The sequence below is a fragment of the Musa acuminata genome, chromosome BXJ1-8 (genome assembly GCF_036884655.1).
Source record: "Musa acuminata AAA Group cultivar baxijiao chromosome BXJ1-8, Cavendish_Baxijiao_AAA, whole genome shotgun sequence".
NCBI lineage: Eukaryota > Viridiplantae > Streptophyta > Magnoliopsida > Zingiberales > Musaceae > Musa > Musa acuminata.
Window position 1 is genome coordinate 2,186,679 of NC_088334.1, and position 15,406 is coordinate 2,202,084.

The 15,406-nt window shown below is 54.6% G+C and overlaps 1 protein-coding gene across 1 annotated transcript; it reads right to left on the reverse strand.

Annotated features, from left to right (window-relative positions):
- Positions 1 to 1,533: 1,533 nt before the first annotated feature.
- On the reverse strand, positions 1,534 to 7,758 carry LOC135588904 (cytochrome c oxidase subunit 6a, mitochondrial-like). The gene is made up of 4 exons (XM_065081244.1): positions 7,625 to 7,758; positions 7,425 to 7,531; positions 7,289 to 7,331; positions 1,534 to 5,189 (listed from the first exon to the last, which is right to left on the reverse strand). The coding sequence occupies exons 1-4, from the start codon at positions 7,740 to 7,742 to the stop codon at positions 5,140 to 5,142; spliced, it is 318 nt and encodes a 105-aa protein (XP_064937316.1). The 5' UTR covers positions 7,743 to 7,758; the 3' UTR covers positions 1,534 to 5,139.
- Between the last annotated feature and the right edge of the window lie 7,648 nt (positions 7,759 to 15,406).

The following is a 15,406-nucleotide window of genomic DNA, read 5'->3' on the forward strand; positions in this document are numbered from 1 at the left end:
CTCCACCCACGGATACTGGAATTGTGGTCTTATGCTCCGATACGAACAATACTAAAACATAATTTGTATGTTTTCCTTAACCGTTGGTCTTTGAAATATCTAACAATCAAATTCAAAATATTTTTCATGCTAGTTGATAGAAAGTATATTGTTAGACCCACGTAGTATTCCAGATGGATGTCATCTTCTTCATCGAGAAGGTATCCGAGGGAGAGAGAGAGAGAGAGAGAGAAAAAGTCACCGAGAAGGTTTCAAGGAGTAATTTAGGCCTCTACATCCTCCGCATTAAGACTCCACCCACATGAATTGTGGTCCTATGCTCCGATACTTTCATAGGGGAATACTAAAACATAATTTGTATGTTTTCCCTGACCGTTGGTCTTTGAAATATCTAACAATCAAATTCAAAATATTTTTCATGCTAGTTGATAGAAAGTATACTGTTAGACCCACGTAGTATTCCAAATGGATGTCATCTTCTTCATCGAGAAGGTATCCGAGGGAGAGAGAGAGAGAGAGAGAGAGAGAGAAAGTCATCGAGAAGGTTTCAAGGAGTAATTTAGGCCTCTACATCCTCCGCATTAAGACTCCACCCACAGGAATTGTGGTCCTATGCTCCGATATTTTTATAGGGGAATACTAAAACATAATTTGTATGTTTTCCCTAACCGTTGGTCTTCGAGATATCTAACAATCAAATTGAAGATGTTTATCATACTAGTTGATAAGAAATACACTGTTAATTAATTTTTATTTGACGTATCACCGTCGTCACGTAGTATTCAAGATGGATGAAAAAGATGAAAACCATCTTCCAATTATCTATTCACATGAGCAAAAGTCAAAGATCGACAATTATAGTATGTCTCCTTTCGTTGTCAACCATGTGATAATAAACCAAGGGGAGACTATTAAAAACAATTAAAAACTACATTACCATATAATATTATATAAAACATTTTATCTCTTTTGTGACGAGATATAAAAATTAATTTGAATGACTTTTTTGACCATTCACGTTCATACTTATGTATCTCGAGTTATTAACTTGAATGTTGAAAGTATCGTGTCGAAAAACTTCTCTCAATCTTAATCTTCATATCGATGACATATCGAAAACTCGACGTTACGATCTTAGAAACATACAACCATACATATAAGGATCTAGATCGTATCGGGTTGACTAAGATGTCGACGACTTCTTTTCATAACACTATTAATACATAACATATATTCTAAAACTTATATATCTCATTCTTTATTTCACTTAATATCTAATTAACATATTTATATAATATTCACAAATAACTGAGTTTTGACGGTTTAAGCTTTTAGAAATTTTGATCAGTTTATTTTTTATCAATAATGTGATTTAGACTATTAATAATTAATAAGAGCCGATCCCAAAAAAAACCAAAAAAGACACGTCGCGACCTGAAATCATCGGGTGCACCCACAGATTTCACATCTCAAGTGCAGTGCAGGTGGCAAAGCCCGTCTGGAGAGAGAAAGAGAGAGAGAGAGAGGGTCATTTTGTGTCCCCTACATCCTTTTTCGACTCCACCCACAGATGGTGGAATTGCGGTCCCGTGCTCCGACCGTACAGGTTTGACAGAATAAAATAGGCAATACCAAAACATAATATGTATCCGATGTTTCCCTAACCGTTCAAGTCTACCAGACATCTTAACAATCAAATTCAATACAATTTTTTATCATGCTATTAAAACAGATCATATATTTTCAGACCTATATTATCCTTCTTTATTTCACCTATTATCTTATTAAAGCTAGGCAGTAGTTGTTGTGGATGTAAGTGACGAGGATAATAACGACGACAAGATTTGAATGACGTCAGTCACCCTAAACGAACACCTCATGCCCCCAGGTCAACGAAATCTCGGGACGCCGACCAAGGCGCATTAACGCCTTGACTGGACCCAATCCGTCACGCCAACGCCACCAGCTCTCAGCCAACAACCCCGGCACTTAGCCCCGTGCGCTCGGCCGAAGTTAAGGAACACGTCAACCGAGGCGCACCCATACCCTGCGGCAGCCCGGCCCTCCACGCAGCCCCAGTAGCCGTGCCAGGCACCACGCGGGGTGTCGTCCTGCCCCTGCGAGCAGCCACATCAGGTAACATCAAGCTTACCTATAAATATCCTCATGCCCTGAATGGAAAGGGGGGAAAAAAGGCGCAACACACCTGGAGGAACTTCTACTTTTCTTCTTCCAAAACCCTCTCCACCTCATTGCTAACTTGATCGTCGGAGGGGTCGGGCCGACCTGCCGACTCGGCCTTCGTGCAGGTATCGAGATGACGGCCCCCGCCAAGCCCCAGGGGGATCCAACGGCACAACCCGCATCCCCCGGACCACCGCAAGGCACACCACCGGAAGATCCCCTCGACAACACGATCCGGACCAAGCCGCGTCGGCCCCGAGGCCACGGCTCAAGGGTGTTTACACTAACATTTTGGCGCTAGAAGGAGGGCCCAGCATGTCGAGGGATCATCAGGACGGTCGTGTCGGACCTGCGATTGGAGGGCCATACCCGACCGAGGCTACGGGGGAACTCCCCCCGCTTCAAGGACCTCGGGACGAACGTCCTACCACGGCCTCGGAGCGCTACTGATGGATCTTCAACGATCCAGGCCTGTCGCCCCCCGACGGAGCCACCGGCAATCCGTCGCCCGTATCGTCCGAAGCCTTCCACGGCCTCACTCACCAGGTCCAGCTACTCATCGATATGGTGCAATCCATTGTCCCCCTTGTCTCCCGCCCATCGCGGGCCCCGGTTCCCCAACCGTCATATCAACAGGGAGCGCCTAGTCGAGCTCCCACCCCGCCTCGAGAGCCCCCCGCTTCTCCTCGGGTGCCGCTATCACAACCCGGGGAACAGGCGACGATCTACCCGGGAGGCCGCTCGGAGCCCGAGGCACCATCCTCGGACTCCGCAGATTCCCTGCGCGCTCAGTTGCGCCTCATCAACCAACGGCTCGACGATGTGCAGAAGGAGATCCGTGCCGGGGCCCCGGGGGAGCCCATGGAAGGCACACACCGGGGGTCGCCGTTCGTACCCAAGATACTGGAGCACGCCGTCCCCCCGGTCTTCGCTGGAGCACGCCAGGAGTTCGGCGTCACCTGAGACGGCGAAACCCGCCAGAAAGACAAATAAGACACGATGAAGGGATGAAGAGGGAAACGCAAACCCGCCTCCAGAGCATCAAGGGACAAGGTGAAACCCTTCGGGACCAGGTCATACGCCCGCTGCCCCGGCTCAGGAGCACTGAGGATATGATCTCCCGGGATGCAGTAACGTTCGCGGAGTCCCTCCAGCGAAGGCCCACTCACAGTAGAGTCGATGTCGTGCGGCCACATCAGAGCCTCAAGGGACCGTGTCGTCTCCTCGTCAGGCGACTCAACGAAGGACGGAGGGGGACCTCCCTCTCCAATCCCGAGCACAGGAAAAGAAGGAGAGGAAGACGGAGAGGAAAATGGGGAAAGAGAGAGCAACATCTCGACTGACCTTAGAAAGAAGACAAAAACCGCACAGAAGGCCAGGAAGAAGCCTGGGGACACAATGGCAGGGCTCGAAGGAGGAAGCACAACAGCGAGGGGTGGAGGTGAGGACAGGCGTCCAAACATTTAAAGGGGATGTCCCGCCAGAACCAGTGTCTCATCGGCTCCCGAGAATGGGCGGCATCCCACTTGCGCAAGTGCGCGGTCGTAACGTCACATCGAAAGACGCCCCAAGGCGCTCCAAATTAATGAAAGGCCTGACGTGGCAAACCCTGGTGAAGCGGCGCCGTCCGAGCGCCTCGATCCCGACGCCCGGAGACGTGCAGTAAAAGTAACTCCCCCTCCACGAGGCAAAATTTAACGCGGTAGCTTTTAAGAACCCCGTCGCCGAATTTAAACGGACCCGCTGACCCGCCTGGGCAGTACTACTCGGCCGCTCCTCGGCCCTTCGGCTTTACGCCACCCAAGACGTACTCGGCCGCTCCTCGGCTCTTCGGCTTTACGCCACCGAAGACATACTCGGCCGCTCCTCGGCTCTCTGGCTTTACGCCACCCAAGACACACTCGGCCGCTCCTCGGCTCTTTGGCTTTACACCACCCAAGACACACTCGGCCGCTCCTCGGCTCTTCGGCTTTACGCCACCCAAGACATACTCGGCTCTTCGGCTTTACGCCACCCAAGACATACTCGGCCGCTCCTCGGCTCTTTGGCTTTACGCCACCCAAGACATACTCGGTCGCCCCTCGGCTCTTTGGCTTTACGCCACCCAAGACATACTCGGTCGCCCCTCGGCTCTTTGGCCTTACGCCACTCGAGGCACCACCTACTTCCATACCCCCCGAGACTGCGCCTCCGCGGCCAGCCAACTCAAAAGCTGAAGCCATGCCTCAGACTCCCGCTACAACCGCCGACGCATAGCTTCTTTCCGGGAGGGAATATGATGAGGATAATAATGACGACAAGATTTGAATGACGTCAGTCACCCTAAACGAATGTCTCACGCCCCCAGGTCAACGAAACCCCGGGACGCCGACCAAGGCGCATTAACGCCTTGACTGGACCCAATCCGTCACGCCAACGCCACCAGCTCTCAGCCAACAACCCCGGCACTTAGCCCCGTGCGCTCGGCCGAAGTTAAGGAACACGTCAACCGAGGCACGCCCATACCCTACGGCAGCCCGGCCCTCCACGCAGTCCTAGTAACCGTGCCAGGCACCACGCGGGGTGCCGTCCTGCCCCTGCGAGCAGCCACATCAAGTAACATCAAGCTTACCTATAAATATCCTCATGCCCTGAATGGAAAGGGGGGAAAAAAGGCGCAACACACCTGGAGGAACTTCTACTTTTCTTCTTCCAAAACCCTCTCCACCTCATTGCTAACTTGATCGTCGGAGGGGTCGGGCCGACCTGCCGACCCGGCCTTCGTGCAGGTACCGAGACGACGGCCCCCGCCAAGCCCCAGGGGGGTCCGACGGCACAACTCGCGTCCCCTGGACCACCGCAAGGCACACCACCGAAAGATCCCCTCGACAACACGATCCGGACCAAGCCGCGTCGGCCCCGAGGCCACGGCTCAAGGGTGTTTACACTAACAGTAAGCATCCTCGTAAAGGTATGCTACTGCTTCGAGGACTTCTTTTTGATGTGCTCAGTGAGGGGTTCTGGACCTGAAAACCACAAAGAATCCAAAGCTTCACTCGGACGAAGAATAAGAAAAACAAATTGATGAATCCAGAACTATGTCCATCATGAAAGACAATTTGTTGCTTGAAAGAAGGATTACACGAACAAATTTTAAGTTCCTGACAAGTCTTTTAGCACACATTTATTGGAGTGTTTCATTCATTATGAAGATAAACATCTTCGCACTCAGGCCTAAGTAGTAAAAGATCTTCTAGGAGGAGGAAAAGAAAATTAATTAGTAATAACCGAACCATTATTGTGCCTCGTAAGCAAATTTGAGATGTTCAAAACATTATGGGTGGAATTTGAGATGAAAAACTGGAGGCTGGGGTTTACAGAAATTTTGTTTAAGAAGCATAAGTTTCAGGCCAACGAGGGATTAGAACATTTGCTGAATGACTATAGTACAAGAATATGTCAACTCCTATTCACTAAAATTTGGATCATGCTAGTTCATGCGATACTTTATTTTTGACTCATGGACTCACCAACTAAAATAATGTCTATGTTTTCAGATGTGCTTGCAACAGAGTCAGGGATCTTGATCAGGAGAGAAAGTGGTTTGTTGAGCACTGTGAAGGAAGAGGTTTACATCAGAATTTGCGTCAGTGCTTGCTGTCAGCTGTTGTATGCTACATCAGGAATGGAAGGAATATGAGGATTTTTCAGCAGAAGATATAGCTGAGAAGTAGATCCAGATTGTAAGCACTTAAGTAGCAGTATCCATTCACTGAAAAGGAATTGCCTGCTACTCTAATAATTTGAGACACACTAAGACTGTTTAAAGAAATTTTATTATTTTATGATTCAATTAAATGCTTTTCATGTTCATGACATATTTGTTCCTCACTAAGAATAATTCCATATAAGTATAAAAATGGTGATTTATGCTTATGTTACGTCAAAAATTCTAATGTTACAAACTAAAATCAAATAACGATAAATCAAATTTATAATGTGTATCCTTCGATGTCATTCAGAAAGTCTTTATCCGAAAACTACAATGATGTCGATCTATAAGGAGAACTAGACTAATATTCTCTTCTCATTCATTCTTTACTGGATCGCTATGAGCAATGAATTACGAACTAAGGGAGATTGAGAATAGATATATAATCTCAAGAACGTCACGTGACTAAGGAAAGATGAGATAAATTTGTTATCTCTCAATAACGTTCAGACTCCTTAGGAGGTTTTGTCTATTTTAGGTACTTATGATAATCCATTTCACCAACATCAACTCCTAAGGAATCATACTAAAATTAAACTTTTTTTTTATTGACCGATAATCGTAATTATAATTTAGTCATATCTATAATATATCTTACCTAATTAAATAGGATCATATAATCTAATATTCTCTCACTTAATTGATAAGATATAAAAAAAATAAAATAAAATAAAATAAAATTTATTTGAAAATAATTTTATTTAATTGAATTCTAAAATTTTGAGAAAACATTTTACACGTGCTCATAAATTTTGTAAAACAATCCAATAAACATAATAATAACACAATAAATCTGATTACTAATATAAGTCATAGCGATTGTATATCATCAATATCGTACTTGGTTTTATGTACTATATTACTGTTAGTATTTTCTAATATAATCCAAAATGACTCATGTAATTTATGACAGTCCTATATTATATTTAATCATAATATGTACATACATAAATATAAACAAGATAATAAAAATAAATAATTTTAATTATTTAAATAAAAATATTAATTATGATGTTTACTCAAACGTATATCATCATAACTTTAGACGAAGAGGTCATATGTCATCTCTCAATAATGTTATATAACGTATCCACATTTGAGATTTTAAGATGTTATATCTCTTTAAAGTGAAAGTTAGAAGATCTAAAATAAATATTTAGAATAATCAATTTTATCAAGATTATTTTCTAAAATGTTTTACTATAACTAATTTTTTAATTGACTAATAACTATAATCAAAATTTAATCACCTATAATATGATAACATAATCTAACATCCCGTATATAAAATATAAAAACATAATAAAGCAAACAATTGAATCAACCGAGAAGGGGAGAGGACTAAAAACGCACCCCAAGGGAAATCCTTCTTCTGGATGCGGAGATATGGGTAAGGCTGCAAGAAAGATCGAACTTTGTGCCGTCAATCATCAACAAAAGCAAGTGGAGTTCCGAAATTAGATTAGACGAAGAGAACAAGAACAACTACCGGAGGCTCGGGATGCTCGTGATGGCCCTTGGACAGATTATAGATCGAGAGCACAGCGCAGGTGACGATTCCCGCGATCGAGATCTTCTCCCATTTCTCCGCTTCATCTGCGGAATCGAACGAGAGTAACTGTCAATCCTACAAAATAAGAACCCCCCAAAGAGGAGATGACGAAGAGAATAGGAACATCGATGGCTTACAGGCTTCGTCATAACGAGCGGCAGAGGAGAAGCTCCTGGTGCCGAGCTTGGCCGCGCGGCTGCAAAGGGAGGCGACGGATCGGAGGCTTGATTTCGCCATCGGCATCGGCATCGGCATGAGACTTGTTGAGTCTTTCTGTTACTCGCTCGCTAACACGGCAATGTAATTTCGTCAGAGGAAGTCTCCCGCGCTCCCTCGCGCTCTCTGGAAAACAAGCGGTATTCTGTTCCTGCGGTGTATTATAGAATGGAGGGAAAATGACAACATATATGTTGTATTAATTTCAAACAGTTTACTTATAATGTGAAATGTCATACTAATTTAGAATTATTTTAGAATAAAAAGCAATTTAAGATTCTATTATAGGATAAATGATATTTACGAGTTTTTCGCTAGTAATTAGAATTACAAGCCACGCCCGCGAGACCGCTGGTGTAGAAGCTTAAGTATAAACGGAATTCTGGTTTAGCAGAACAATCACATCAAGTTCAATTTCTATACAAATTAGAAGAATGGATCTAATCTGGCTCTGGAAATGATTCAATCAAACTAAGAAGAACGATCTAATCTGGCTCTGGAAATGATTCGATCAAACTAATAAGAATGATATTATTGAAAACCTTAATTGCCTTTTCGCCAATGCCGAAAGCACAAGTCCCTTGTGAGGGTAGGAGAGTACTGTGACCGTAGCTAACCGTGAGCGTTCATCTAAGGTATGATCGTATGGATAGAATAACTTTAAGATTCGCGTTAAAATGATATACTACTCATATATTGGTTGGTCATGCCGATGGGCCCGCATTTGCCCAGTCACACGAAAGGTCGCCTTTGGGCCAACGACATCGAAAATGGAAACGTCGATGCCTTCGCTCCCATCGGTTTTGCCGGTACTTTCTAACCGCCGCATCACCACCGCTGCGTCGTCCTCCACTTCCTTCCAAGACTGTCATCAACTCCGACAAAGTAGGAACCCACTCGCTACCATTGATATGGCAAAAAATGGCAATGTGACACGTCATCCCCCTGACCAACGCACTGCCCGAGGCTCGCCATACCCTGCAGCAGCTCGGCCTCCCACGCAACCAAAGGCACAGTCCTGCCCTGCAGACAGCTACATCAGGTAACATCAAACCCCCTCTATAAATACCCCCGAGCCCTTAGAAAAAGGGAGGACACACACTCAACAGACGGAGATTTCTCTTCCTCCTAAACCCCCTCCACATCTTTCTCTAACTTGATCGTCGGAGGGGTCGGGCCGAGCTCCTGGCCCGACCTGTGTGCAGGTGCGAGACGGTGTCGCCTCTTCCTGGCGCTGTGGCGAAGCTTCTTCCCGACCGGGACGACCCGAGCTTCTTCCCGACCGGGACGACCCGAGCTGCCTCCCGACCCGACCGGGTGACCCGAGCTGCCGAACCGACCTCCCGACCCGAACCACCGAGCTCGGCTGCTGGGAGACCCCGAGGAGCGCCCCCAAGGAGATCACCGCCTTCCGGACCCGAACCAAGCCGCGACGGCCCCGAGGCCACGGCTAAAAAAGTTACTTACACTAACATAATGGCGCTAGAAGGAGGGCCCGGAATGACGGTACGTTAGCTTTCTCCTTGGTCGCTCCGTTGCAGCCGACCTGCACCAGCAGCAGCGACTTCTGGGGCCGGTCTCGGCTCCTCGGCCTCTCGGCCACTCGGCCCCACGCGCGCGGCCAACCCGCGCGCCTCGGGCCCCTCGGTCCCACGCGCGCGGCCACCCCGCCCGCGTCCCACGCGCGCGGCCAACCCGCGCGCGACCAGCCCGTGCGTCCCGAGCTCCTCGGCCACGCGCGCGACCAGCCCGTGCGTCCCGAGCTCCTCGGCCACGCGCGCAACCAGCCCGTGAGTCCCGAGCTCCTCGGCCACACGCGCGACCAGCTCGCGCGTCCCGAGCTCCTCGGCCACGCGCGGCCAGCCCGCCCGCGTCGGCCCCCACGCGCGCGGCCGGCCTGCCCGCGTCGGCCCCACGCGCGCGACCAGCCCGCGCGTCTCGGCTCCTCGACCACGCGCGCGACCAACCCGCGCGTCTCAGCCACTCGGCCCCACACGCGCGGCCAACCCGCGCGTCTCAGCCACTCGGCCCCACACGCGCGGCCAACCCGTCCGCGTCAGCCTCACGCGCGCGACCAGCCCACGCGCCTCGGACCCCTCGATCCCACGCGCGCGGCCACCCCGCCCGCGTCCCACATGCGCGGCCAAATCGCCCGCGTCCTACGCGCGCGGCCGAACCGCCCGCGTCCCACGCGCGCGGCCAGCCCGACCGCGCCGAGCGTCTCGGCCACTCGGCCCCGCACGCGCGGCCAACCCACGCGCCTGGGCCCCTCGGTCCCACGCGCGCGACCAGCCGACCTGCACCACGACTTCTGGGGTCGGCCTCGGCTTCCTGGCCAAACCCCCCTCGGTCCCGCGCGCGCGGCCAACCCGCGCGCCTCACGCACCGGCCAAACCGCTCGCGTCCCATGCGCGCGGCTAGCCCGACCGCGCCGAGCACCTCGGCCATAGCGTGCCCGAGACCTCCTCGGCCACAGCCTACCCGAGACCACCTCGGCTATAGCGTGCCCGAGACCTCCTCGGCCATGGCTTACCCGAGACCTCCTCGGCCACAGCCTACCCGAGACCACCTCGGCCACATGCGCAGCCGGCAAGCAGCATCGCTGCCTCGGCCACTCGGCCACATACGCGGCTGCCTCACTGCCTCGTCCACCTCGGCCACATGCGCAGCCGGCAAGCAGCATCGCTGCCTCGGCCACTCGGCCACATACGCGGCTGCCTCACTGCCTCGTCCACTCGGCCCCGTGCGCAGCAACACGCTGCCTCAGCCCCTCGGCACCAGGCGCAGCAAACACGCTGCACGCTGCCTCGGCTCCTCGGCCACAGCCTGTCCGAGACCTCCTCTACCCGAGCCGACCTCATGCGCTGCCTCGGCTCCTCGGCCTCATGCGCAGCAAGCAGCCCGCTGCCTCGGCCCCGTGCGCAGCAACACGCTGCCTCGGCCCTCGGCCCCATGCGAGGCAGCCCGCCTCAGCTGCTCGGCTGACGGCGCTGCCTGCTGCCTCAGCCCCATGCGCGGCCACCCCACGACAGCTCTTCGGCTGCCGGCGCAACCTGCAGCCTCGGCCCCATGCGCGGCAGCCCGCCTCAGCTGCTCGGCTGATGGCGCTGCCTGCTGCCTCGGCCCCGTGCGCAGCAACACGCTGCCTCGGCCCTCGGCCCTCGGCCGACGGCGCAACCTGCTGCCTCGGCCCCTCGACGCCATGCGCAGCTTGCTGCGTCGGCCCCGTGCGCGGCCAACCTGCGTCAGCTGCTCGGCTGACGGTGCAGCCCGCTGCCTTGACCCCTCGGTCCCATGCGCGGCAGCTCGCCTCAACTGCTCGGCTGACGGCGCTGCCTGCTGCCCCGGCCTCATGCGCAGCCAACACGCTGCCTCGGCCCCTCGACACCATGCGCAGCTTGCTGCGTCGGCCCCGTGCGCGGCCAGCCTGCGTCAGCTGCTCGGCTGACGGTGCAGCCCGCTGCCTCGGCCCCTCGGCCCCATGCGCGGCAGCTTGCCTCAACTGCTCGGATGACGGCGCTGCCTGCTGCCTCGGCCCCATGCGCGGCCAGCCCGCCTCAGTTGCTCGGCTGATATCGCAGCTTGCTGCCTCAGCCCCATGCGGGGTCTATCCGCCTACACCAAGCACCTCGGCCAATCACTGCCGAGATCTACCTCGGCCGCATGGTGCCCGAGTCCACGTCCTCGCGTCCTGCCCGCCTGCGTCGTGCTACTCGGTCGCATGGCCCTCGCGACCACGCCTGCGCGGTCTGCCCGCCTGCGTTGTGCTCCTCGGTCGCGTAATGCCTGAGACCACACCTGCGCCGCCAGCCGCCTGCGTCGTGCTCCTTGGCTCCATGTTCCCGAGACAGACCAGCGCCGCCAGCCCGCCTGCGTCGTGTCCCTCGGCTCCATACCCCCCGAGACACGCTTGCGCGACCAGCCTGCCTGCGCCGAGCTCCTTAGCCATATTCATCGCCGAGTCCGCCTCAGGGCGGCTTGCGCGCCTGAGCGGTGTCCCTTGGTCGCAGCTTGCCTGCACCGAGCACCTCGCCCAAACTCTGCCGAGATCCACCTCGGCGCGGCCCAACCGCCTGTCATGTTCCTCGGCCGCGTGGTGCCCGAAGCCGCGTCCTCGCGTCCTGCCCGCCTGATCGTGCTACTCGGTCGCATGACCCTCGCGACCACGCCTGCGCGGTCACCCCGCCTGCGTCGTGCTCCTTGGCCCCATGTTCCCGAGACAGACCAGTGCCGCCAGTACGCCCGCGTCGTGCCCCTCGGCTCCATAAACCCTGAGCCGCGTCTGCACGGCCAGCCTGCCCGCGCCGACCTCCACGGCCATATCCACCTGGTTCACGCCCCTCGGCCGCGGCTTGCCTGCGCCGAACCCCGCAGCTCCATGCTTGCCAAGCCCACCACCTCGGTCGCAGCCTGCCTGCACCGAGCACCTCGGCGACTCTCTGCCGAAGTCCCACCTCAGCGCGGCCTGCCCGCCTAAGCGGCGTCCCACGGTCGCAGCCTGCCTGCACCGAGCACCTCGGCCAATCTCTGCCGAGACCCACCTCGGCGCGGCCCGACCGCCTGTCGTGTTCCTCGGCCGCGTGGTGCCCGAGGCCACGTCCTCGCGTCCTGCCCGCCTGATCGTGCTACTCGGTCGCATGGCCCTTGCGACCACGCCTGCGCGGTCTGCCCGCCTGCGTCGTGCTTCTCGGTTGCGTAATGCCCGAGACCACACCTGCGCCGCCAGCCGCCTGCGTCGTGCTCCTTGGCTCCATGTTCCCGAGACAGACCAGTGCCGCCAGTACGCCCGCGTCGTGCCCCTCGGCTCCATAAACCCCGAGACACGTCTGCACGGCCAGCCTGCCCGCGCCGAACTCCTCGGCCCTCTATCTTTACACCACCCGGGACACGCCCGCGCGGCCTGCCCGCCTGCGTCGTGAGACCACGCCTGCGCGGCCTGCCCGCCTGCGTCGTGCTCCTCGGCTCTTTGGCTCTACGCCACCCGAGACCACGCCTGCGCGGCCTGCCCGCCTGCGTCGTGCTCCTCGGCTCTTCGGCTCTACGCCACCCGAGACCGCGCCTGCGCGGCCTGCCCGCCTGCGTCGTGCTCCTCGGCTCTTCGGCTCTACGCCACCCGAGACCACGCCTGCGCGGCCTGCCCGCCTGCGTCGTGCTCCTCGGCTCTTCGGCTCTACGCCACCCGAGACCACGCCTGCGCGGCCTGCCCGCCTGCGTCGTGCTCCTCGGCTCTTCGGCTCTACGCCACCCGAGACCGCGCCTGCGCGGCCTGCCCGCCTGCGTCGTGCTCCTCGGCTCTTCGGCTTTACGCCACCCGAGACCACGCCTGCGCGGCCTGCCCGCCTGCGTCGTGCTCCTCGGCTCTTCGGCTTTACGCCACCCGAGACCACGCCTGCGCGGCCTGCCCGCCTGCGTCGTGCTCCTCGGCTCTTCGGCTTTACGCCACCCGAGACCACGCCTGCGCGGCCTGCCCGCCTGCGTCGTGCTCCTCGGCTCTTCGGCTTTACGCCACCCGAGACCACGCCTGCGCGGCCTGCCCGCCTGCGTCGTGCTCCTCGGCTCTTCGGCTCTACGCCACCCGAGACCACGCCTGCGCGGCCTGCCCGCCTGCGTTGTGCTCCTCGGCCCTCGGCTCTACGCCATCCCGAGACCACACCTGCGCGGTCACCCCGCCTGCGTTGTGCTCCTCGGCCCTCGGCTCTACGCCTCCCGAGATCACACCTGCGCGGTCACCCCGCCTGCGTTGTACTCCTCGGCCCTCGGCTCTTTGCCTCCCGAGATCCCGCCTGCGCGGTCACCCCGCCTGCGTTGTGCTCCTCAGCCCTCATCGGCTCCATCGGCCCCGAGTCTAACCCCGCTCGGCTTCCTGACTGAGTTGCGCACTTCGGCCCCATGTTGCACGAGACACGTCCGCGCGGCTAGCCCGCCTACGTCATACGCCTCGGATATGCATGACCAGCCCACCTGAAGTAAAAAGCCATGCATCGGACCCCCTGCATGCAAGAACCGACGCATAGCTCCTTTCGGGGGGGCATATGATATGGCAAAAAATGGCAATGTGACACGTCATCCCCCTGACCAACGCACTGCCCGAGGCTCGCCATACCCTGCAGCAGCTCGGCCTCCCACGCAACCAAAGGCACAGTCCTGCCCTGCAGACAGCTACATCAGGTAACATCAAACCCCCTCTATAAATACCCCCGAGCCCTTAGAAAAAGGGAGGACACACACTCAACAGACGGAGATTTCTCTTCCTCCTAAACCCCCTCCACATCTTTCTCTAACTTGATCGTCGGAGGGGTCGGGCCGAGCTCCTGGCCCGACCTGTGTGCAGGTGCGAGACGGTGTCGCCTCTTCCTGGCGCTGTGGCGGAGCTTCTTCCCGACCGGGACGACCCGAGCTTCTTCCCGACCGGGACGACCCGAGCTGCCTCCCGACCCGACCGGGTGACCCGAGCTGCCGAACCGACCTCCCGACCCGAACCACCGAGCTCGGCTGCTGGGAGACCCCGAGGAGCGCCCCCAAGGAGATCACCGCCTTCCGGACCCGAACCAAGCCGCGATGGCCCCGAGGCCCCGGCTAAAAAAGTTACTTACACTAACAACCATGGCCGCCGCATCTCGCCTCCGACGCCGCCGTTGCCGCTCCGAAGGCCCCTGCTCGCGCTCCCGGGCGGCGGCGGAAGAGGGGCCCACCGGGGTCATCTCGGTGAAGGGCGTCAAGATCTCCAGCCGCTCCCTCTACCTCGACATGCAAGCCACCACTCCTGTCGACCCTTGCGTTCTCGGCGCCATGCTCTCGTTAGCCTCGTCGACCTCGGCCAGCTCGCTGCCACCATGCCATTCGCCCTGACACCGGCCCGGTCTCTGTCATCGCCGTCAACAACGAGATCGGCGTCGTCCAGCTACTGGATGTGATCGGGCGGCATCTGCCTCAAGAAGGACGTCTTCCAAACCCACGCCGCCCAGACCCTCCGCAAGATCCCCATCGACGTCGAGAAGATGGGGATTGGGCTCATATCGCTCAGGATGTTGGCGCGCCCTGTAATCTGCCGCCATTTCAGGGTCCGAGTTGAACAGATGAGCGGCGGCGGCCAGGAGAGAGTTATACGGAGCCGGACCGTCCATACCCCTCTTGCCGTCGGGATGGGGACCGCCTGCTTGCGAGGTTTTTGGCTCTGACATCGACCGACGCGCTGACTGACACATCAATTTTTATTTAATATATTTTTTTATTAAAATATTTAAGTTAAAATTAATAATAATATATTTATTAAAATTTTATAATCCAATCTTAATCTTATTTAATTTCAATGTAAAAGCAATATAGAAGGTAAAATGGGGCTAGAATATTTTTACGAGTTCTTGTAAGAGAACTTTGATTACTTTCTGTTTTTATATGAATACTGATAGCTGATATATATATATATATATATATATAATATAATATGATATGATCGTGAGAAGTTAAAATTAGCTCTTTGTTAGAATTGTTGTTTTCTGGCTTAGGGACTTTTGTTTCATCATTCATGAAGGTAATAGTTTTTCTTGTATTTGTGCTGCTGCTTTCCTCAGGTCTTTGCAGATGGTGAAGGGCGAACCAGGTGACTGATTTGTTCTCTCAGATATGGTGTAAAATGTGACTGAAATATCCCTGTTGAAATTTAATCTTTACATGCCATTGATTGCAGTGAAGGTGAAGAATCA